A 23,678-nucleotide genomic window follows, 5' to 3' on the forward strand; every position below is an offset into this window, starting at 1 on the left:
TAGCTTACTCCTCTGTAAAATGAGGAGAGTGATACCACAACCATCTCATGGGACTCTGTGAGGATTAAATTAGTACATCTAGGCAAAACACTTGAGACAGTGTCCGGCAAATAGGAAGCACTCTGGGTTAGTGGTCATGAGAAAAAAATCTGTCTTGGGTTCTAGAGTATTTGCATGTCAAGCAATTTTTCTTACAGGAATTTCAGGTACAGACAAGAAGATGGAGAGCTATTTGGGAGGGGCTTCCACTGCCCCTGAAACCAAACCTGTACCTGCGTATTAACGTCCTGTTCGTAACCTAAATGTTATCCTTTGTTGTCCCTGCTCTTCCAGATAGCCCCTAAGAATGTGAGCCCCGGGGCGCCTGGGGGGCTCAGTTGGTTAAGCGACTGCCTTCGGCTCAGGTCATGATCCTGGAGTCCCGGGATCGAGTCCCGCATCGGGCTCCCTGCTCAGCAGTGAGTCTGCTTCTCCCTCTGACCCTCCCCCCTCTCATGCTCTATCTCATTCTCTCTCTCAAATAAATAAATAAAATCTTAAAAAAAAAAAAAAAAGAATGTGAGCCCCAAACCAAGCTGGCTGATGGGGGGCCCGGTCACCGGACTGCTAAGAAAAAAAAGGAGCATGCATCCCGCTTTCACCCACTTCTGCCCCTGCCAGCCTGGGATCTGTAGATCCCTCTGCCCACGCACAGGCTGGGGCCTCCGTCCTCTCCTCTCACGGACTCCCGGCTCTGGGACTGCGGAGTGCACACACACCTACCTTCCCAGCAAAGCCTCTTAAGGCACTGTGAAGTGGTCAGTGCCAATAAGGCTAGATTCAGACTAGAGGACAACTATTTTACAGACGGACAGACTAAGGTTTGGAAAAATAAAATAGATGGTTCTCAAATGCTGGTCCAAGAACTGATGCCAGTCCTTAGGGTGATATTTTCACTGGTCCTCAGCAAAACCGGAAAAATAAGAATCATGCAATGAATTTTTCATAAAGGAGAAATTATTTAATTTTTAAATCATGAGATGATGGCCTATCATCCTTCCTGTGTATATGTGGGGGAAGATGTTAAAATGCCCTTCTTTTATAAAATGGTATTGATAGGAGCAGGGATTTGAAACTTGATCTTTTGAATACTTTCACTGGCATTACGCTATTTTAAATTACTTTAAAATAGTTCTAAATGAACTTTAATTAATTTATTTATTTTTAAGATTTTATTTATTTGTCAGAGAGAGAAAGAGTGCGAGCGAGCACAAGCAGGGGTAGTGGCAGGCAGAGGGAGAGGGAGAAGCAGGCTCCCCGCTGAGCAAGGAGCCCTATGTGGGACTCGATCCCAAACTCTGGGATCATGACCTGAGCCAAAGGTAGACCCTTAACTGACTGAGGCACCCAGGTGTTCCTAGACGAACTTTAATTTTAAATTCAACTTTAAATATTAAAATAAGTATTAAACAACTATGTACAAGTTTTTAAATTGTATACCATATTGTATACTTGAAAATTTCTTCAAATGAAACTCAGCACAAGATTGACTCTTCATGGCATCCTTATGCAGGACTGAAAATGCAAATCCTCACATGGACGGGGGAGTTAACAACTTAATGAAATAGGCTGGGTGGAAGTGCAGCTTCTGGTTCCAGACTGTGGCACTCCGTGACCAGGAGAAAGGAAAAGAAGCCAATTCGCAAAGCCTTGAGTGTAGCATTTAAGGGAGCAGGTCTCCCCCTGCTGGCAGTGGTGGTGGCAAAATGAGTCTTGGGCCACACAACGGGTACTGAGGACTCCAACTGGAAAGGACTCTACAGCAAGAAGACGTGCTTCCAAACCCACTCTCCATCATAGGAACCCGAGCCTAAATGTGAGTGTGACAGTAAAGATTAAAGAAGTTATGCCAGCAGGAAACTATCCACCAAGATGCTGATTTACAAACCCTGGCAAATTAACAAAGCCAGGAAGAAAATTTTTTACATTGGTCTGGCTATAAAAATATTACCCATTTTTTAAAAATTACCCACTTTCATGAATTGCTTATATCACTAATGATATAGAATCATACTCAATAAAAATCACACCTATCACTAAATTGGTCTGATTCATTTGGTTCCATTAGCAAACTTGCCTTTGAAGTTCAAGTTATTGATACAGCATGGGTGCTCATAAGATAGGTAAAATCAGGTAAGTCTGGTTTACTTGCACCTGTGGAGGACTAAAATAATCCTCATGCTTTGGCTTATTTCATTTATTCTCTTTTCTCTGGTATGCATTATGCCTTCATTTACTTCCATCCTTGTAAATCCAACTTTTATCTGTCCTTCTTCAAGTTGTACCTTTTGCTCTCTTCCTTCTCCAACAACAAACAAAAAACAACTGAAGGCTGTTTTTTTCTTCCTTGATTTTATTAATTAGATTATGTTCAGAATCCTCTGGCATTTGCCACATTCTCATATAGTTTATTGGAGCATGTCCTTCCCATATCAGATTCTAAGATATCTGAAGACAAAGACTGTTTCATTCTGCCCCAAAAAGAAGCAGTATGGTTAATGGTTAAGATCTTGGACTTAGTTGTTTTGCGTCTCATGAGCATAAACCTCAGTGCTCTCATCTATCAACTACAAATGATACTAGCACCAACCTCATAAATTTGCAGAAGCATGGTAAGAGAATTAATGTAAAGCTGCCTGGCTCTTAATTACTTCATAATTGTTAACTATTGTTTTCACTCCCTCCATCCCCTCAACAAAAACTTTACATGCTGTAGGCATTCGATTATTATTTGTTGGTGGGGCTTATGCTAATAAATACATTCATATGCAATAATGCATTAGCATTATCTGTGTCTAGAGGACTAACGTGATTAACCATGACCTAGCAGCGCTCACAAAGGCTTGGATTACCAACACAGGGCCATTTCCCCGTCTCGTGATCTAGATCAGCGCGGTTGAATGAATACAACTCTGTATATGGGCAATGTGCTACAATCTGCGCTGTCCAGTAAGGTAGCCATTGGTTATATGTGGTCACTGAGGGTTTAAAACGCGGCTAGTGCAAATGAGAAACTGAAATTTTGTATTTTAATTAGTTCAGCACCCCCTAGTGACTAGTGGCTACTGGACTGGCCAGGGCAGCTCTAGAACTTGCCTCCACGTGTCGGTCTCTTCAAATTCACTTGAGAAGGACTTTTTTCCTAACCTAATTAGTAACCCTCACTGATCGGATGCAAGAGAACTGATCCCCAACCCCTTTTTCTTTAGCCATTACAGGTGTGCTCACTGTGACACTTCACCAAAAGCCGGCAGGAGAGACAGTACCAATATAAAGCCCAGCAGCTCGGACAGTCGCACGGGACAAAGGGAGCCACACATCAAAGAAGGTGAAACCGTCCAAAAGAAATACTGACTGCGTCCCTGCCTCGTGGGGGGCTGCCTGGAGAGGTAGCCGGGAACGCCAGCCCACCGGCGCGACACGCGTGGCAAAAACGTGAGCCGCGCGCGGGGCGCTGGGGCACGCCTCCGCCAGGCCCAGACCGCGGCGAGGACGCCCGCCTGCCCGCCCACGCCGGACGCCACCGCCTCGGCTTCCCGTGCCCGTCCGCAGGCCCGCCGCGGTCCCCAACCCTAAGGGTGTGCCGGCGCACAGACCGAGAGAGCCAATCCCGGCCAACCTCCATCCGCTCCCGCAGGAGAATCACGCCTCCTGCCCGGTTTGCTAGAAGCCCGCCCACCCGTTGCTCCTCAAAACCCCGCCTCGAAGCCGTGCCCCCGCGGCTCTTCGCTCAAGGTCCCCTGTACAAAATGGCGGCGAATCCGGGGAACCAACCATAGAGACGCCCGCCTTCCGCGGAGAGAGCGCAGGCCTCTCAGGGACGGCCGCGCCTCCCTGAGAGGCGTGCCCGCCTCGCCTTCCGGTGGCGGGGGGCCTTCTAGGAGAACCTCGACAGTCTCCATGGTGCCGGGTCGTCCGAGCCGAGTCACGTGTCCGGAGAGCGCCGCCGCGGAGGCGGAGGGAGGAGAAATGGGCGGGAGGCGGGAGCAGGGGGCGGGGGGAGTAGCTTGAGACCGGGCGCCGACGGGGTTGTCATGGAGCCGCGGGGCCGGGCTCGCGCATGCGCCGCCTGACCCGCGGGGCCGGTCGTGGAGAGGCGACCTCGGCCCTAGGTGAGAGAGGGAGGGCTGGGCCCGGGGGCAGAGGGTTCGCGCGGGGGAAGGAGGCAGGAGTAGGGGAGAGAAGGGAAGCGACGTAGGCAAGAGGGAGGACCGGACTTTCGGGGGACAGAGGGCCAAATGGTGGGAACAGGAGGTGGTGCGTCTGTTCCCCTTTTAGTTGGTTTCTTTTGCTGGAGGGGCGCGGCTGCGTGGGAGAGGGGATCGCGGGAGACTGGGGGCTGTGTGTGGGGAGGGGCCTTGCATGGGCAGCGAGTGGAGTACGCAGTCGGGGCGGGTGGGCCCCAGACTAGCCCTGCTGGGCGTCCAGGCAGCGGCGGAGAGCCCGCAGGCCTGCAGGGCTCTGAGCAGAGGGGCAGGGAAAGGGCAGGTGAATGGGAGCAGGGCTGGTAACCCGGTGAGGGTCCTGGGCCTCCAGGTAGGGGGTGGACATAGTGCCCTGTCCTGGGCGCGGGACGCAGGTGTGCTGTCTTTTGCAGAGACCTGCTGTCACCCATTTGGCTGGTTATTTCTCCCGGGTGGCCAGCTTGCCAGGTATGGCGCCAGGGCGTGGGGAGGTGGGGGAGAAGGTGCGCAGTGCCAGGTAAGGAGTTAGTGGTTCGTGGGTGGGTTTCGGGGACTTCTGAGCCAGGCCCAGGGCACAGGCCGCAGCCCGGCTCCCTGTTATTGCCCAAGTCCTGGCAACACACATGGCCTGGGCGTTTGCCCTGGGAGTCTGGTGGTGTGCCAGTCACAGCACGGTCCTAGGGTCTGCCCAGTTCTGCCCTGCTGAGCTGGCAGGCTGGTGGATGCCTGGAGGGTGCCCTGCTGCCTGGCACAGATGCGGCGTGGGCTGGTGCGAATGGGGAGGTGGGCACTGTTACTGTGAACCCTTCTGGAAGCTGGGGATTTGGAGAATTTCACTAATTTTATCTCTTTGGAAAAGTAGAATGAAGGGAGCCATATCTGGTTCCAAACAGAGGACATTGTATGGAATTGGGGTTCAGGATCTTTGACGTAAATTTGAAGCCAAGCTGGAGAATGGAAATGGATGCGAAGGGGAAAACGAATATTTGAAATTTAGGTTGCGGGGAGGTGTCCTCCCTCTGTTAAAGCACACAGACATTTCCCCAGAATGGTATCTCCCACATGGATACCAAGACAAAATAACTTGAAGGAAAAGCTAGTGATGCATTTCTAATTCTGACTGGGACTACTCATTATTTTCTGGGTGGTAAGGTCTTAATTTCTATGGCCTTGTGCTTTTTTGTATTTAAGCCTCTGCTTGGGCTTTTACCTCACACCTCTGTCCAGGCACGCATGTTATCCACGTGATACATTTTAAAGGGAACTTGAGCTCTGGGGAAAGTTGCCAAGTGTCTATAAAAGGAAAGATCTGAGGGGCATTTCAGATCCTTTCCTTGTAAACCTTGGGTCTCCCTTTTATCATAAGCCTAAATCTCCATAAAGATTGTGGATTAGACAACCTTTAATTCGGTTGGTGGATTTATCCCTGAGGTTTCACCTTAAAATAAGGGGTAAATGAGATACCTGTTTCCTGCAGGAGACCAGACCTGGAAGTTAGATCTTGAGATGACCATGGTGTTTGGAAATGCACAGTCTTGACCTTCAAGCTGTTCAGGTATTTCGGTGACAGCTAAGCTGCGAGGCTGTCAGCGGGACTCAGCAGGACAGAAGATTTGTTGGAATGTATTATTCTGTTGAGCACCTCACACGTTAGTTGTGGGGGGTTGAGGTTGCAAAGATGAAAAAAAAAACAAAAAACACCCCAATTCTTGAGGTTGAGGAGACAGATAACCAGACTGTAATGTAAGGAGTGTAAAAATAGAAGAGCCAAGTGCTATGGAGCACTTGTTAAAATTTTATGTTACTCCTATTTATATAAACTTCTATATTTATTGATTCACTTTCCATTATGAGTTTTATGTGTACTATTCCCTCTGGGAACGTTCTGGATAATGTGTCACGTGTGCACCTAGAAGAGGCCCAATTAGGTCGATTCTGACAGTCTGGGGGAACTTAAGTTGGAGCCCTTTTAGCAGAGAGTCAGACATGTGAGGAGCTCAGATGTTTGTAAAGCAGCGTTAGTGGTTTCCAGTCTGTGCCAGGAAGCAGGAGATGGCGTGCTGGGTAAGAGCTTAGTAACCCAATTTCAACCGCTAGTCAGCTTATGAGCATCTACCTTGATTGTAAAATAATATTGAGGAGGAATAACAATCTTGAGGTTTTCAGACTGCCGTTTGCCCGGCCCTGGCTTTGAGAGCAGTGGTGGTAAATGCCATCACTGCGTGCTTTTCTGCTGTCCCGGGCCTCATATGGTGTTGTGCAGGAGTGGGTCTGTTGTTCACTGGCTAATTGATGTCCCCAGGGCCACTCCCAGAAAGGCGCTGCCTCTCCTCTCAGAGAAGAGAGGTCGAGCTGCGATGATGTAGCCTTTCGTTGTCCATCTCACCTTCCTAAGACACTAAGGCTTTCTGTTGCTGAAAAAGAACTTTACTTCGGACAGAGGCTTTCATATTTTTAGCCACTTTCACATCCAAAGTAGTCCGTTTGCTATTCTACAGTGGATTATGCGTTCTTTATTTCCAACTGCCACCAGTTCTCTAGGATTTAACATTTTTGCATCTGTTCTCCTTTTAACCTATTAGTCAACGTTTGTGTGTTGATTCCACAATTATGCATCTTCTCAATGAGCCAGAAAACTCCTGTGTATCTTCTGTAGTTCCGTTGAGCACACTTTAGTAACAGTAGCAAGACCTTTTTTGTTCTTATCAAAAGGACTGTAGACTAAATTGGGATGCTTTATCTAAAATACCTGTAAAATAATTCATATCTAGTAAGGTAATGTGAAAACTTTGCCAAGCGCTCAATTAGTTGCAACTAACATGAGCTACCTTCCTGATCTAAATCAACAGCAGGGTCAGACTTGCTTAAATCTGATTGCCCATCCACAAGCTACATCTCCTTCCATTTTGAAGAAGCTTCCTGTTCCCTTTCGATGGTATTACTTCAGGAAAATGAAACTATGCACATTTGTTGGGTTCCATACAAAAGGATCCTGATTTAATGAGACATACAGTTCTACATTTTGGGCTCCTTTTTAAACTGGATTATTCATGCTGTCCAATTTCATAGCCACCCAATAGAGATGTTGCTTTTCCATCATGCTGTGCAAAATGGGACAGTGCCATTGTTTATCTTTTATGCACATAGGACTTAACTTGTGACCAAGAGTGCTTGGTTTGACATGGATTGAATGGGGGAAGCCAGTCCCCTTGAATGAGTTAGATAGGATACAAAATAATTTTTACTCGGAGTTGTGTTTAAAATTCAGTCTCATTTGGATAAGTTCCCTTTAAGTCCACTTCTACTGAATGCAAAGGTATGAGCAAGAGGGTTGCTAAAGGATGCTTGTAAACATCCTTGTCTTAATTTTATCTTGAATCGCTCCTCTGCTTCTGGAGTAGTTGATGTTCTTCACTATATCCACTGCTAGAGAAGTGTTCAGACGTGGCATTTCAGGGTATTCCAGATACAGTGCCCTTTGGCAGGGAGCTCGTGTTCCTCTCCACTCAGAAGGACAAATGGGTGGAGTCGCAAGTGGACTGTGAATTAAAACCTCACCAGGCATTGCTTATACCTAGTATCTTTGTGTATTCATGCTGCTGTAACAAAACAGCACAGACTGGGTAGCTTATAAAGAACAAAAATGTATTTCTCACAGTTCTAGAAGCTGGAAGTCCAAGGTCAGGGGGCCAGCACAGTCATCTTCTGGGTCACAGAGTGTTCACTGTCCTCCTCTGGTGGAAGGGGCAAGGGGTCTCTCTGGAGTCTCCTTTATAATGCATTCATCCCATTCACTAGGGCTCCACTCTCATGATTTAAGTACCTCCCAAAGGCCCCACCTCCTAATACCATCCTCTCTGGGGGTTAGGATTTCAACATATGAATTCTGGGGTGGGGGGGACACAAACATTCAAACCATAGTGCCTACCCAGTTGTCATCGTCATTGCCATTTTCCCTGTTTTCTTTATCCCTGCAGTAGCCTTTGTGTTATCATGCCATCCTTATCACTGCCATTCCACAGGGACTGAGATGGCCTTGTTAAAATATCTGGAATGTTCTCAGCCTCTGCCAGCTCTTTGAAGGGTTCATTTGTCTCATTCTTTGCACTGTTAGCCAAGCTCTGGATCTGCTGTGGACTCGTTGTGTGTCACTGGGGCAAGTCTAGGCTTCTTTAGCTTCTCTGGGCTCCTGACTTGTACATGTGACCGTCTCTCAGGCATCTCCACTTGGGTGACCCACAGTCACTTCTCTCTACATAGCCAAGACTGGACCGGCCTAGCCACGCCACCCAGTCCCTCTGTGCCCTCTTGGGCTGCCTAGCCTAGGAAATGGTCCCACCATCTACCTCCCAACATGGAATCACCAAACCCCATCAAGTCTTCCTTCTAAATATATCTCCAGTGTGTTCCCTTCTCTCCATCCCCACTGCCACCACTTTAATTCACCTGGGCTCCCGTGGTAGTATCCAAATGATCTCAATGCCTCTCTTGCCTCTCTCCATTTTAATCTCAGTCCAGCCTCCAAAATGCTTTGAAAATGCTTATTGGTGATGGGTTATAAGGAACTGCCCATCTGGCCCCCACCAGTTCCTCTAGGCGCAAGTGCATGGCCTTTTACACCCTGCACCGTGCTCTGGCCTCCCTGGCCTCTCAACTCTTTGAATGTGTCAGATTCTTTGCTCCTTTAGGGCCTTCATAGGGCCACGTCCCACTCATCCCCCTTCCTCTGGCTAACTCCTCTGGATCCCAGGTATATGTCACTTCCTCAGGAAAGCCTTCCCTTGCCCAGTACCTCCCTGGTACTGATCCTATTTTTAACCTTCAGGTTAAAAATACCTTACCTCCCACCCCAGACTGTTAGCCCCTCCCCTTCATAGCTGTTATAAAAAATAGTGATTAAGTGAGACACCTGGGGTGGCTCAGTCGGTTAAATGTCTGCCTTCAGCTCAGGTCATGATCCTGGGGTCCTGGGATCGAGCCCCACATCGGGCTCCCTGCTCAGCTGCTCCGCAGAGAGCCTGCTTCTCCCTCTCCCTCTGCCCCCCCCCACTTTCTCTCTCTCTCTCTCTCAAAATAAATAAAATCTTTTTAAAAAATAGTGATTAAGTAATTGTATGATTACTTGATTAGTGTCTGGCTCTCTAGACCATAAGCTCCAGCAAGGTAGCGACCATGTCTATTCTGTGCACTTTGTATTGGTCCTAGCACAATGCCTGCTTCATAGTGGGCACTGGATAACTATTTCTAAATGACTGTCACTTAACCTGAGCCTCAACATCCTCCTCTGTAAAATGGAAGAGCAACTGAGGAGGACATTTACAGCAGTAATGTTGTGTGTGGATTTGTACAGAATCAAAGCACAATTATACATGGTCGTCTTTGTGCAGAAAAGTTCTTTTTAAGCCAAAATGTAGCCTGCACATATGAGGAATTGTGTTTACTCTGTTCAGTACCTCATCCAAAGGGAAAGGTTAATTTGAGCAGCTCTACTGTGGGAGGTGGCACCGAGTCCGGAGCCTGCCAGTGCATGCTGGGAAGGCGAGCCTTGTCCAAGATGGGCATCACCTCTCCTTCCTTCCTTGGGGAGCCGGGGGTGGGGGGCAGTTACCCCTTCCAAAAAGCCTAATCAAGTGTGCCTTTGTTAGCAGTTTACAAAGCTTCCACTGAGCGTGGTTTGTGTGCCCTGAATTTGTAATGGAATTTGAGGGCAGGAGAGGACAGTGAACCTCCTTTTGGGTGGAAACCATTCTCCTGTGTAGCAAACTTGAAGCCCGTGTAAGTGGAGGCCTCTGAGAAGATACGGAGGAAGTGGGTTTAGGCCAGTGTTCTCTGCCCTCACTTTTCTCACCAGCTGGATCACCTGTGTCAGCTCTCGAGGCACTGTCTTCTTACGTAATTGTTGTTTTTCCCAGGGCAATCCAGATGAAAGGAGGACCCATGAATCCGCTTCCAGCCCAGTAAAACATGGAGAGGAAAAACCCGTCCAGAGAGAGCCCCAGAAGACTCTCGGCCAAACTGGGCAAAGGCACAGAGATGAAGAAGGCGGCTCGTCAGCTCGGCATGGCAGCTGCTGAGTCAGATAAGGACTCTGGATTTTCAGGTTAAAAATACCTTATTCTTTCCACATTGCAATGAATGATTTGCCTGAAAAATGTCCTCCCTAAAACTCATTTGTGTGATAATCGTGGGAAGCTTTCATGTACAGGATAAATAACTATCTGATCTCTTAAAATGGTAATTCTGGTGCCATATGCTGGGCTACCCATCAGAGTCATTGGGGGTTAGTTCTGAAGGGATGATCTGCCATCTTTTTTCAACTCAGACTCTCTCAACTTTAAATCTTAACATGTCCAACTATTGCAAGTGGTGACTGGAAAAAAAAAATTTAAATACTCACAATTCTGTTGTCTTAGCTCCTTTTTCATAGGAATGGCTACATTGCCGGAAAAAAAGTACTACTGCGTGGTGTCACCGTGTAGCAAATGAAAAAAGTAGTATATAATTTAAGATAACTGTTTTCGCTAGGAAAGTAATTTTGCCATGTCTAAAAACATTTCCCCCCACAACCCATCCCTGCCAGGATCTGTGCATTCTGTATTTGGACGGAGACCCCCCAGTACACTTCCAAACTGGAGACCCTATTAGAGACAAGCAAGTAGAATGGTTTTCAGGTTTCCTCACTAGTTTGTTTTAAACCTTATCTGAAAGGGCGAGCTGCCTACACAGCGAATCTTCTAATTTTGTGCTGGGCACTTGTATTTCCAGGTTTGAGGGTAAGGGCTTAAATATGGCTCTAGTGTTAACATCTTTGGCCGAGAGGACGCAGAAAGATGATGCCAGGGGATTCTGGCTGGGTCAGCATTCAGGGAGTAGAGCCCCTCTCCTAGAGGAAGATTTATGTTATCCAGCTTCACAAAGACTAATCAGTCCATCTTGTTGATTTATTAATTTACAGTACGAAATGCAGCTGTTAGGAAAATTAGAACTCTCTCATCCCTAGATTGGTGTGTTTTCTCCCTGTAGGCATACTGCATGAGAAGCCAAATTAAAAATAGATTGTTGCTCAGGGAGGAATAGAGTAACAACTGATCGAACGATTAGAAAAAGGACAGTCCAGGGAAGGAGGGCCAGCTTATTAGCCCTTTGGGTTTTTCTTCTCTCAGCATTGTTTCCCAGGCTTGACTCATCATAAGGCTCACCTGAGATTCTTTTTAAAAATACCAATCTCTACCACCCAGGTATGTCCTGATTCCCCTGAGGTCATCAATTGCTAAAGGAATCGCATCAGTGTTACTCATTTAATTACTGGAATGTCTTTTCAAACTCACAAGGGAGTTGGAGTACCTATTGAGTAATAATAATGATGTTAACATTTACATAGAATTTACCATATAAGTTCTCTGTAACCAGTGGCTGGTTGGCAAGCCAGCGCCTGATGTATAATGTCTGCCAGTTTCCATGATACATACACTCTCACCAGGACCAATTAATTTCAAGCTACTCATACGATGTTACCAAATGTGGGGATGGGAAGATTTGGGGAATTAGAAAAGATGTATACTGTTAGTCTGAATGAGCTGGGAGGAACCAGCCGCAACACATCGTGGCATGGATCATGCTAAGTAGTTCACATAAAATAAATCATAACAACTATTCTGTAAGAAAGTAACTATTATGTTCCCCATTTTATAGATGAGGAAATTGAGGCAAAGAAAGATTACATGATTTCCAGGGTGTCTGGGTGGCTTAGTCGTTAAACGCCCAACTCTTGATTTTGGCTCAAGTCATGATCTGAGAGTCCTGGGATTGAGCCCTGCTTTAAGCCCCGCCTCAGGCTCTGCTTAGCATAGAGTCTGCTTCTCCCTCTCCCTCTGCTTCTTCCCCTGCATGCGTGCGCGCACACACACACACATAATCTCTCTACAATAAATAAAAAAATAACATCTTTTAAAAATTTAAAAAAATGTTTTTAAAAAAGAAAAATTACATAATTTCCAAGATCAGGTAACTGGTCAATGGTAGAGCTGGGATTTGAATCCAGGGATGTGTGATTCCAGAGGTCCTGTCTTTCGACACTATAGCCCAGTACTTACTGGCAAGGTCTGATGAAATTCTTGAGTCAGCCAAATCCACCTCATCTATTCATTTATTCATTCCATAATTGATCAGGGGTAGTCAGTGATGAGGAATACACTTTGGCTGAGATGCTCACAGTTGCTACACTGGAGTGAAAATATTCTGTGCGGGGACTAAAATGAACCTACATGGATGCTTGGGTGGCTCAGTTGGTTAAGTGTCTGCCTTCAGCTTGGGTCATGATCTCAGGGTGCTGGGATCGAGTCCTGCACCCGGCTCCCTGCTCAGCGGGGAGTCTGCTTCTCCCTCTCCCCTCTACCCCTCCCCCCTGCTCGTGCTTCCCTCCCTTGAGCGCACGCTCTCTTTCAAACAAATAAATGAAATCTTTAAAAAATATAAAACAAAATATACCTACATTTGGTGCAGCTGTCCACACTTTTTGGTGTTCTATAAGACAGCCACAAGATTCCCTTATTTTGGCATTCCACATATGCTGACCTTTGGCCCAAATTCATCAGGGGCTGGGCTAAGATTATGGTTAAGTTTGGCGGGGGCACGTGGATACCTGTGCAGTTCCTGTTATCTGAATGATAAGAATATTGCCGTGGATTGAGCTAAGTTTATTCCATATTCCAGGCAGACTTTTATTGGTTAGGATGGTGCATGAGTTTGCCAAACTGCCATAAGAGTATCACAAACCGGATGGCTGAAACAGCACGTTTATTGTCTCACAGTTCTGGAGGCTGGAAGTCTGAGATCAAGGTGTGGGCAGGGGTCATTCTCTGAGGGAGAATTAAAAAGAAAAAAAAAATACTGATCCCCAGACTCTTCTCCTGGAGATTACGATAGTGAAGGTCTCGGGGAGGGCCTGAAAGGTGGGTTTTACTGCTTTTTACACGTGTCTCTGGTGATTTCTGTGATCAGACCGGTTTGGGAAACATTGTAGGCCTAATGTCTCTTTTTTTTCTTTTAGTATCATGTTTGTTTTTCATCTCATTTTCATATCATGAAGGTAATACGTGCTCATTGTAGAAGTTTCGAAATTTAGAAACATGCAAAGAAGAACTAAACATCCGTAATCCTACCACCGATTATTGCTAGGATATTGACATTTCCGTATGCCTTCCAACAACCTCAGCCTTGTCAGGCCACGTGTTTTGTAGTATGTCCCAAAGTCTGGAGAGTTTTTCTGATAGTTGCCTTATTCTCTATGTCAAAGCACTTTAAGGAGCATTGTGTTGTTCAGACATAAGGTGGGATTAAAAATCATCGTTAGGCCTCAGAAAGCGGCCCCAGTGAATGCCTCCGGCCTCTCCTGGGCCACGTGCCAGGGAGTGAGTTCATCAGTTCCCCGAGTTACCATTCCAGTTACCTTGGAGCGTGATGGGATTTGTAAAACCAAGGTAGTTTTTCCCATTTGAATTATTTTCCCAGCTTTATGTTTTGAAAAATTTCAAATCTACACAAAACAGAACGAACATCACAGATGTCTTTCGTTCAGATCCACTGAGTGATACCATTTTGCCCTATTGCTTTATACACATGCACACCTCTTTCTGTTCACACACATACATATCTATATATAAACATATATAGTTCAGTACGAATTTCCTAAAAAAAATAACATTCTTCTGTATAGTTACAACATTAGTGTCATAACCAAGAATTTTCACATTGATGTAGTTATTAATTAGCCACAGTCCATATTCAGATTTTCCCCATTGTCTCAATAATGTCCTTTATAACTGTTTATCTTTTTGTCAGCGTGTTTGTTTTGGATCCAGGATCCAGTTGAGGATTGTGTTCATTTCATTTAGTTGTCCTTTTTAGTCTGAATTAGTCTAGAACAGCATCTTCATCTTTCCTTGCCTTTTCCTTCCTCCCCTTCTTCCCTTTGTTTTCTTTAATGACAGTGACATTTTTGAATGAATTAGGCCTGTTGTTTTGTAGAATGTCTCACTCTCTGGATTTTTCTGGTAGTTTCCCCATTATTAGAATCAGGATAAGCATTTTTTTCTTTACCAGAGTACTACACTCTTGATGTTACACCTTTCCCATAGCAGCACATAATGAGACTCCAAAGTTTGTCTGTTCTTGGTGATGCCCTCCCTGGCTGATCACGTGGTTAAGGTAGTGTGTAAACATATACGAGATTTATTTATTATAAAAGTACCCTTTTCTCTTTGTAATTAGTACATAGTTTATGGGATGATACTTCGACACTGCATAACTATCCTGTTTCTGAAAAACTCTTGACCAGTGGTTTTAGCAACCATTGATGATCCTTGCCTGAATCAATTACTACATCGTTGGCTTAAAAATGGTGATCTGATTTATCACTCCTTGTACACTTTATTAGCTGACACTCTTCTGTACAGCAGGGTACCACTGTGGATTCATGGAATTCTTTTGTAATTCATTTCCTATATAATTGTCCCAAATTTGGCCAGTGGGAACTCCTTCTAGATAGTTCTGTGTTTTTTTGACTTGACCCCATTTGTGTTTGAGCACTTTCTTGTTTTCTGGGACAGTAAGATGTCCAGGCTCATCATGTACTTTTCACTGCCAAGGACTTGAATTGAACTCAGCTGTTTCTCCAAGGATCCGTTTTTCTTTTTGTGCAGAATGGCGTTTAGAAACCAAGATCCATGCACTAGGCATGCATATTGTTTCTGAGGTCCTTTGTCTCTGGCCCTGGTCCTTCATTAGAGGTGCACATTCGGAATCCTTGTGCTTTGTGAAAATCCACTTGCCTGGGCACCAGATAAGTCATTCAGTAGATTGAGGGGAGGCCCCCAGCATCTGTAAATTCTAAAAAACATCACTAGAGATTCTGATTAAATGCAAGTGTTGACAGTTACACTCATTTAAATTATAGTCACATTTCCGTCCTGCCTCAGCCAAATTACTCTGAGATTCTTGATGAGCATTTAGTGTATTCCCAGACTCCTCGCTAGCAGGGTTAGAGCAGTCTCTTGGTTTACTCTAGGAGGTAGCTAATTAAGTCCTTTTTGCATGGATTTCACATCGGGCAACCTCATTTTCTTTACCTCAGAGAGTATCTTTCTATCTCCCATTGTGCAGGATCCCCAGGAGGCACACTCAGTGTGCATTTAGGATACGAACACCTCCTTTGTTGGAGGTGTTGGGTGGAGGCGGGTAACAGACACATTTTAAATTTCAGCTTTGATGAACTTACCCAGAATTGTGCAATTAGAAAATTTAGGATGGAGCTATTTAAATTTCAGCATGGATGTAAGTTTTGAGGTTTACATAAGGTTGGTTTTGTTTTTATTATTATATCTTGAGATATAATAATAAGCCTCTAAAGGTCTTAATCCTGCCCTAGTCACACACACACTCCCCTCCCGTCTCAGCAGCAGATTCTTGAAAGTAATGATCTAACTTTGAAACCTTCATCCTGTTTCTCCTGTAGGCTGGTGATGATTACTTTCACATAAACCCTAATTGATGCAAGCTTTTGTCTGTAATAGAGTTAGAAAGGAAGTCTGCTGTCCTAGGGCAGTGATTTGTAATCTTTTGGGGCTAGGAGGGGTCATGTGTGGATTCCATTGAGAATACAATGAAAGCTAAAGACCCATCAGAAAAATTCACAAAAATATATATCACAAATGTTGCATTCCATTTCGAGAAGTCTGTTAACTCCTTAGAAGGTCTGCTTAGGAGCCCCTAGCCTAGATCCTATGCGAACTGACCATTCTTCTGCCCAGCAGATGGGAGCTCAGAGTGTCTGAGCTCGGCGGAGCAGATGGAGTCCGAGGACATGCTGAGCGCCTTAGGCTGGAGCCGAGAAGATAGGCCAAGGCAGAACTCCAAGACTGCGGGCAGTGCCTTCCCCGCACTGTCACCGATGGTTGTCATGAAGAATGTGCTGGTCAAACAGGTGAGGAGGACTGCTGTCTCCTGATGTGTCTGCACATTAAAGTTTCTGAACTCCCTGTGTACAGTGCCTCTCCCTCTCCATCAAGGAAGAGATTTTAGAAGCAGACCATTGGAACCACACTGATGTGTGCTTCTGTCCTGGGGACAGTGTTTTCAGAAGGACTGCAGTAATCATGACCCGTGTTCCCATTTTCCAGACAGTAGGACTACTTTATTTCTGTATTCTTGGTTTGTCCAAAGGGACCCCAGAATTCTTTAGTCAAGTATAAAGGAACAGAGTAGAAATGTTGTAACTTCCTCAGTGCATTCTAACATATGGCAGAACTGAGGGTAGAAACAAAAGAATCTCTTTTTAATTTGAGTTGCCCTTGAACTGAGAGATGTAGGATGTATTTATTTGTTTGAGCAGTAGAGGCAATTTCCATGTTCTCTCAAAACCATTTCATTAGTGAGAGAGCAGCTCTTTGGTTTGGGTATGGCTGTCCCAGGAGAGTCCACACCGCATTGTAGTGGAATTGAAAAGTACCCCGTTTTGGGCTTTATTACATAACTATTCATATGACATGACTATTGTCTGGATATGAAAGAAAAGAAGATTTAGAAATGAAAGTGTAAGCTCAGCCCAGTGCTTGAAACAGAATTCAATCACATTAACTTGGCTAAAGAACATTTAACCTTACCCTTCTTTGCTCGAAAGCATTATCAGTGGGTCCACTGATGAGGCTGCTTGCAGCTGGTGAAGTTGGAGATCTGGCTTTATGTTGTTGACCTTCCCACCTTAGGTGGAAGAACCTGGCGAGAGCCTGACAGGAAACCCTAGGACCTGAACTGTTCACTTCGTTCTTACAGAGGAACACAAACTGATTTTCACCAATGCAACCTAGTGACTTGGGGGAAAGAATTAAGAATTTGAAGATTTTTTTTCCTTGGCAGATCACATCTCAGCTGGAAGCATACATAGTTGTCCTTAGTGAGACAAAGAGAGGAAATAAAGACATGAGATGGATCCCACATGAGATTGTCCAGGCCCCCCCCAGTGCCGCTTGCTTCTGGGTTTTTTTGTTTTTGTTTTTTTTTCCTCCAGGCTCTTCCTCTCCCCGCCTTCCTCTCCTGCTTCCTTCTGGCTCTTTCTCATGTGTCTGTCTGTGATTATGTGCCTCCTTTGTGGTAGGCAAGACTGGCAGCCCCTGAGGGCTGGAGGAGTGAGTAGGCTTTTCCAGTAGAGCGGCATTCTTCAGGACAAAGACCTCCAGGAAGGAAGGCTGCTGGGCTGGATCAGGAGCTTGGAGGCTCAGGGCGGGGCAGGCTGACCTAGAGAAGCAGTCTAGGAGTTTTATTTTGTGTTTTCAGACATGCTTGAATCCAGCACATGCCAAAATTAAAGTAATTTGTACACTTAAAAAAAAGATCTCTGCATATTGTGCAATGTCTTGATTATTGCTGCTTGCTTTTAGGTATTTTTCTTGTGAGGGTCTGATTCCCTCCCTGCCACCAGACCATGTGATCTTGCACATCATTACTTAGCCACTGTGGACTTCAGTTTGCTCATCTTTAACATGAAGGCTTTGTGAAATGATTCTGAGATCCTATCCAAGCCGAAAATCTTGTCCCGTGTTCCCTCAGATGATTTCAATGTGAATAATACATTGTCAAATCTAATAATTAGAACAAATAAGCTAAGTATCTATGAAGGCGGTGAGCATACAGCCGCATTAGGAAGAACGATCCACTGAAATCATCTTGGGAGAGTAATGAGTTAGATAGTTTGTGGATCTGTTTGCCTCGTAGGTCTTGTCCTTATGGCATAAGTGACTAGGGGGATAGCGTGAAGTTTTGCTCCTGACTGAGTGGGCTAGGCTGATCTCTACTTCAAAAGACCTCTAATTTTGGACCTCTGACAAGGAAGTGTGGTTGCTAGGCCCGGTCCTGCTTGCTTACGCACACCCCAGGGTATGTTCAAACACCAACCGGGCTCCAGAATGGACTCTCTGGATCATCCTAGCCTTTGTACAGATGAACTGTAGTTGAACTTGGCCTAAAGTTCCTAGCCAGGCATCCAAGAAGCTGAAACGTGTGCAACATGTTGTGCAGATATGGGAAGAGAGTCCGTAGCTTTCTTCAGATAAATCAAATGGCCCCACCACGGGTAAGGACCTCCATCGGGTTCTCGCTTCCTAGCCTCGTCTATACCCGTATCTTTGGGACCGAGTCAGAACTGGACTGGCTTTTTTTTTTTTTTTTTTTTAAGATTTTATTATTTATTTGACAGAGAGCGAGAGAGGGAACACAAGCAGGGGGAGTAGGAGAGGGAGAAGCAGGCCACCCGCCAAGCAGGGAGCCCGATGCAGGGCTTGATCCTAGGACCCTGGGACCACGACCTGAGCCGAAGGCAGACGCCTAACAACTGAGCCACCTGGGCGCCCCATGGACTGGCTTTTAAATGTTGGGGACAAGTAGCCATGCCCTTCTTTTTTTTTTTTAAGATTTTATTTATTTATTTGACAGAGATATAGCGAGAGAGGGAACACAAGCAGGGGGAGAGGGAGAGGGAGAAGCAGGCTTCCAGCCGAGCAGGAGCCCATTGTGGGGCTCTATCCCAGGGCCCTGGGATCATGACCTGAGCCGGACGCAGGTGCTTAATGACTGAGCCACCCAGGCACCCCAAGACATGCCCTTCTGTATTAGACTTCCATCATTAGACTGAATCAGTACTTTAAAAATAAAAATGTACAATCGAGGGGTAACATAACAAAAGCTGAGTAGTGAATGGTTAGGATGGATTTTAGAGTCAGACCGAGGATGGAATCCTAGCTCCATCACTTAGTGGCTCAGAGGCTTAAAGCAAGTTATTTCCACTTTCTGAGCCTCTATTTCTTCTATATGAGCAGAAACAGTAACTCGGCCTGGGTGTTGGCGAGGTGAGATGAGAGCACCCACATAAACCGCCGCACGCAGTGCCCCCTGCGCACTTAGCGCCGCCAAGGCACTGTTCTCTTGAATGGCTTTCTGGTGACCCGGCGGCCCCGACTTAAGAACAGGGGTGCCGACAATATGTACCTCTCAAATCAAAAGTTGTTTTCAGGTGCAAGAGGTCCCAGATGTAACTAAATGAAGACAGACTTTGGTGTGAAGACACATTTATAGTCTTGAGATGAGCACCTTTTACGTCAGGACATCGCACTGTCAGTATTTTCATTGCCTCAGTTGTGACCTGAAGCCTGTCATTACTTCCCCTGTCTACGATCTCTCTCTCTCAGGGCTAGCACTTGGATAAAAATGATAGCGTTCCTTCAGTGTTCCCTTAAGAAAGGTAAAAAGCACACACACACACAAACCACCCAAACCACTGATGTCCAGCGCAGATGGATTTTCCAGCCCATTCTTGAGAAGGGCCAGCGCGGGGGTGAGGCAAGCTCCGCGGGGCCTCCCCTCCCGGCAGGTCACGGCAGCGTGCTGCTCTTCTCCTCTGTTCGCAGGGCAGCAGCTCGTCCCAGCTCCAGTCGTGGACCGTCCAGCCCTCCTTCGAAGTGATCTCGGCGCAGCCGCAGCTGCTGTTCCTTCATCCACCCGCGCCGCCTCCCGCCAGCCCGTGTCCCGCCGGCGAGAAGAAGTCGGACTCCAGGAACTACCTGCCCATCCTAAATTCTTACACCAAAATCGCCCCCCACCCAGGCAAAAGGGGCCTCTCCGTCAGCTCAGAAGCAAGAGGAGACAGCGGGATGCAGAAGAAAGTCTGTGCCGAGAGACTGGGGCCGAGCGGGTCTTCCAGGGAGCCCGCCAAGGCCGGCGCCGCGCCCCCCAGCCCGCCGGCGCCCGCACCGCCCGGCGCCCAGCGGGCAGAGGACTCCGCTCCGCAGGGCGTGCCCTCCCTGGCGGCGGGCGGGAGCCCGCAGACTCTTCAGCCCGTGTCCAGCAGCCACGTGGCTAAAGCCCCCAGCCTGACCTTCGCTTCCCCCGCCAGCCCCGTCTGCGCGTCGGACAGCACGCCGCCCGGCGGCGAGAGCAGCTCCCCGCTCTCGCCCCTGGGGGCCGCCGGGCGCCTCTGCCGCAGCCCCGAGCTCTTCGAAGAGCGGCGGCAGAGCAAGCGCCGGCGCTTTCACAACACGCTGCTCGTCCTGCACAGGTCCGGTCTGCTGGAGATCACGCTGAAAACCAAGGAGTTGATTCGTCAGAACCAGGCGACTCAGGTGGAGCTAGACCAGCTGAAGGAGCAGACCCGGCTGTTCATCGAGGCCACCAAGAGCAGGGCTCCTCAGGCCTGGGCCAGGCTGCAGGCCTCTTTAACCTCGGGGTCTAGGCATAGCGGCAGTGCCCTGGAAGCGTTCTCCGACCACCCAGACCTGTAACCCAGGAGGCTTTGCTGTCACTTGAGCGGTTCTTTTTAACTCTTTGGCTGTTTCTACTCCTGTTTCCCAAAGCTTATGTAAGAGCTTTTCCTTCTACAATTAAACTGTTGGGCAGTTCACTTAGGAAGCCACATGCCCATACCCGGCCGCTGTCTTAACCTGTGGTCTGTGCACAGTTTACATACGTCCCCGTCCCTCTGAGGACCTCACATTCGGAGCGCCCTTGGGGCCCCTTTTCTCAGCCCACAGGCACTTAGATGGGTCACGGGGCCAAGCAGGAGAGATGGTTGTGTGGGCTATAGCAACTATCACCTCCCACCGACCCACACACTCACTGTGATCAAGGGTACAGTGACGGGGAGGAGCACACAGAGTGACAGCTGTCAAGCCAGGGAGTAGGTGACAGAAGGATCCCTTTGTGGAGCTTCCCTTGAATGTCTTAGTCACAGAGAGAAAGAGGAGGCGTGCTTGCGTTCCATAAGTCATCGTGCCATATGGGCAAACGCTAAAATGCCTTGGGCACAGGTTGGGCCGAGGGTGCAAGCACTTGAGCATGTGACGCTCTGTCTTCCTAAACTGGAAAGTCGAGGCGGGAGGGTCGCACCATTGAATTCTTCCACTCTAATCACAAGCCAGATTTCTCCTCACTTAAACTGGTAGGCAAAATACTTCAGATTTGTAAAGTATGGAATGGATTCAGTACCATCTGGAATTATAATTGCTGAATTGCTTTTTTGACTTAGACTGAAGAAAGTAGACATGGCCAGCATCTCTTGGTTGGGAGTTGGAGGATTCTGGAAGTGTATGCTTCCCCCCCCCCCGCCCCGCCTTCTTTTGAAACAATGCAACCTGTTTTATGTGTGAACATCTCAAAAGACAGCTTTGTGGCTTCTGAGAATGTACGTAAGTTAACTCTCTGCTGCCTCCTTTTTATCCCTTTTTGTTTTTGTAAAAGAGGAAAGGAGTGATCACTAAGCTTGATCCACTTTGAATTAAAACCATCCTGAGGTCATGATATTGAAGTGCCCAAAACGTTGGAAACCATTCTTCGTACCAATATTCTTTGCCTATCCAAAGTTTTCATTTGTCGCATGTCACAGTGACGTGGAGCACTTGCGGGGCAGAGTCTTTTGTGTTTCCTTCATGCGTTGGATGTCGGCAGCAAAGCCAGAGGTGTAGGGTTGGTTGTTTGAAGCTCATCTAGAAATGGAGGGTGTGATACAATTTCCAGGTGATACCGATTCTTTGAGCTTCATGGTAAAGGTAAATGGGATTTCTAAGTAGTATCATTTCAGACTTTTTATCTCATTTAAAAATTTCATCCTCTTGAAAATCTCCGTGCAAATTACCTTAATAAGAAATCCTGTATGACCAGCTTCACCTTTTCTGCAAAGAAAAATGTTGTGGAAGTTTCACCAGGGCCAGAAGCTAATGCTCACATTTACCTGGTAGTTAGAACTTTCACATAGTTTTTAAATTTCAAGGTTTCAGATTGCCCTCACTTTGTTACTAAACATGTATGATTTAGATACGACTAATTTAGAAAGAGCTTGGTAAAATCTCTGCACTCTCCTGATCAGTGCAGAATTATTACCTGCAATTTGCTTTCTGAAGGAGTTTCAAAATCCCAACAAATGTGTCTTTAAGCAGACTCTCAGCTCCTTTGAATATTCTCCTCTTGGCCCGCTCCCTTTGCCTCCCCTGAATCCGTGTGGTACTACGACAGTTCTGCTCTGCGCACCATGCTAGGAAGCTTCCTTTTTGGCAGAAAGTATTTGGCAGCAAAGCTACCGAGACAGGTGCACTCAGAACAGCCTGGGCGCCAGTCATGAGTCTTACTGAGTGTCAAAAATCTGAACATACTTGCTGAGAACCAAATTTATTCCATCGGAAAAACCCTCTGTGGAGCTATCAGCCTCTTGGACTCTTCCTAGTTAAGATTTGCATTTCCCTTCCTGTTATGGTAAAAGATGATGAAAGCCACCATTGATCTGCACTGCTGAGTGGCAGGGGAAGCAGCACCTCCCGGCTCCTCTGATTGTGTGACTTCGTGCTGGAAGTCTCTCTAGGCTGTTAGCATGGGTGTTCTTTCCCTCGTGGAGCTGTAAGCAGATGAAGCCAACTAGGGAAGCTAGTTCTTGGAAGAAGAGGTCCACTGAGGCTCCCAGACATTTGGGGCCAGACGCCAGATCAGCACATGGAGGAACCTCGGAGTAGACCAGAAGGATCTCTGGTGGTTGCACAAGGCTGTAAGTAGTGATGGTCTTAGCAGGCATGATTTGATCTGGTATGAAGTACTGCGGCAGAGCTTCCTTTTTCTGAAAGTGAGAAGCAGTTCTTAGTTCAGACCAACACTTAAAGAAAACTTCTGGCAGATTTTGTTGGCAGGGGTGACACACGTCTAGAAAAAGCTGCTGATGGAACTGGTTATAGAAACGGAGTTTAATAACATTTGTAATTTATTACACTCATGGCTCTTTATTGATTATAGTATTGTCTGACTTTACTATGATTCCTGCAACAGAAAAGTAACTCTCGTGCATATATTGAAGTGTTTTTCCTGCTATGAATTCTTTAGGGTAGAGATTTATTTACCAAATGTGAATTCTTTTGAGGAAATATGAAGTTTTGTAGAAATTGACTGTGAAATGTCAGAGAAAAATAAAAGTCCCTTACTTGAAAACTACTTGGCCCTTCTGCTTTATAAGTGCTTGAAAATACTAAGTGAAATCTAGAGTAAGTACAGTCGACCCTTGAATAGCATGGGTTTGAAGGGATCCACTTCTCTATGGATATCTTTTGATAAGGACGCTATAGCGCTACACATGTTGCTTCCTTATGGTTTTCATAACCTTTCTTCCAGCTTATGTCATTGTAAGAATACAGCGTGTCATACATAGAACATATAAAACAGGTGTTACTCGACTGTTTATGCTACTGGTAAGGCTTCTGGTCAACAGTAGGCTTTTAGTATTTAAGGTTTTGGGGAGTCCAAACCTGTACGTGGATTTTCAACTGTGCGCCGGGGTGGAGGTGGGGGGTGGTTCGGCAACCCTAAGCCCCGTGTTGTTCAAGGCTGAACTGTATTTGAATTAAGTTTCAAACATATGTACTCAGGTCACTTGGAAAT

General features: G+C 46.4%; 1 protein-coding gene across 5 annotated transcripts; it reads left to right on the forward strand.

Annotated features, from left to right (window-relative positions):
• The first annotated feature begins 4,016 nt into the window (after positions 1–4,016).
• CIPC (CLOCK interacting pacemaker) lies at positions 4,017–23,234 on the forward strand. 5 transcript variants are annotated; one of them, XM_045901294.2, is made up of 5 exons: positions 4,037–4,151; positions 5,701–5,778; positions 10,136–10,323; positions 16,034–16,203; positions 19,679–23,234. In XM_045901294.2, exons 3-5 carry the CDS (start codon positions 10,188–10,190, stop codon positions 20,546–20,548), a joined length of 1,176 nt encoding a protein of 391 aa, XP_045757250.1. In that variant the 5' UTR covers positions 4,037–4,151; positions 5,701–5,778; positions 10,136–10,187; the 3' UTR covers positions 20,549–23,234. The 5 variants fall into 5 exon arrangements, with proteins under 5 accessions (XP_045757251.1, XP_045757250.1, XP_045757254.1 ...); XM_045901297.3 differs by lacking the exon at positions 4,037–4,151 and adding an exon at positions 4,278–4,296; XM_045901295.3 differs by lacking the exon at positions 5,701–5,778 and having other exon boundaries at positions 4,017–4,151.
• Positions 23,235–23,678: the final 444 nt, after the last annotated feature.

This window comes from Mirounga angustirostris, unplaced genomic scaffold (assembly GCF_029215605.1).
Source record: "Mirounga angustirostris isolate CCGP_5_RB_7025 unplaced genomic scaffold, mMirAng1.0.hap1 SCAF_9, whole genome shotgun sequence".
NCBI classification, from domain to species: domain Eukaryota; kingdom Metazoa; phylum Chordata; class Mammalia; order Carnivora; family Phocidae; genus Mirounga; species Mirounga angustirostris.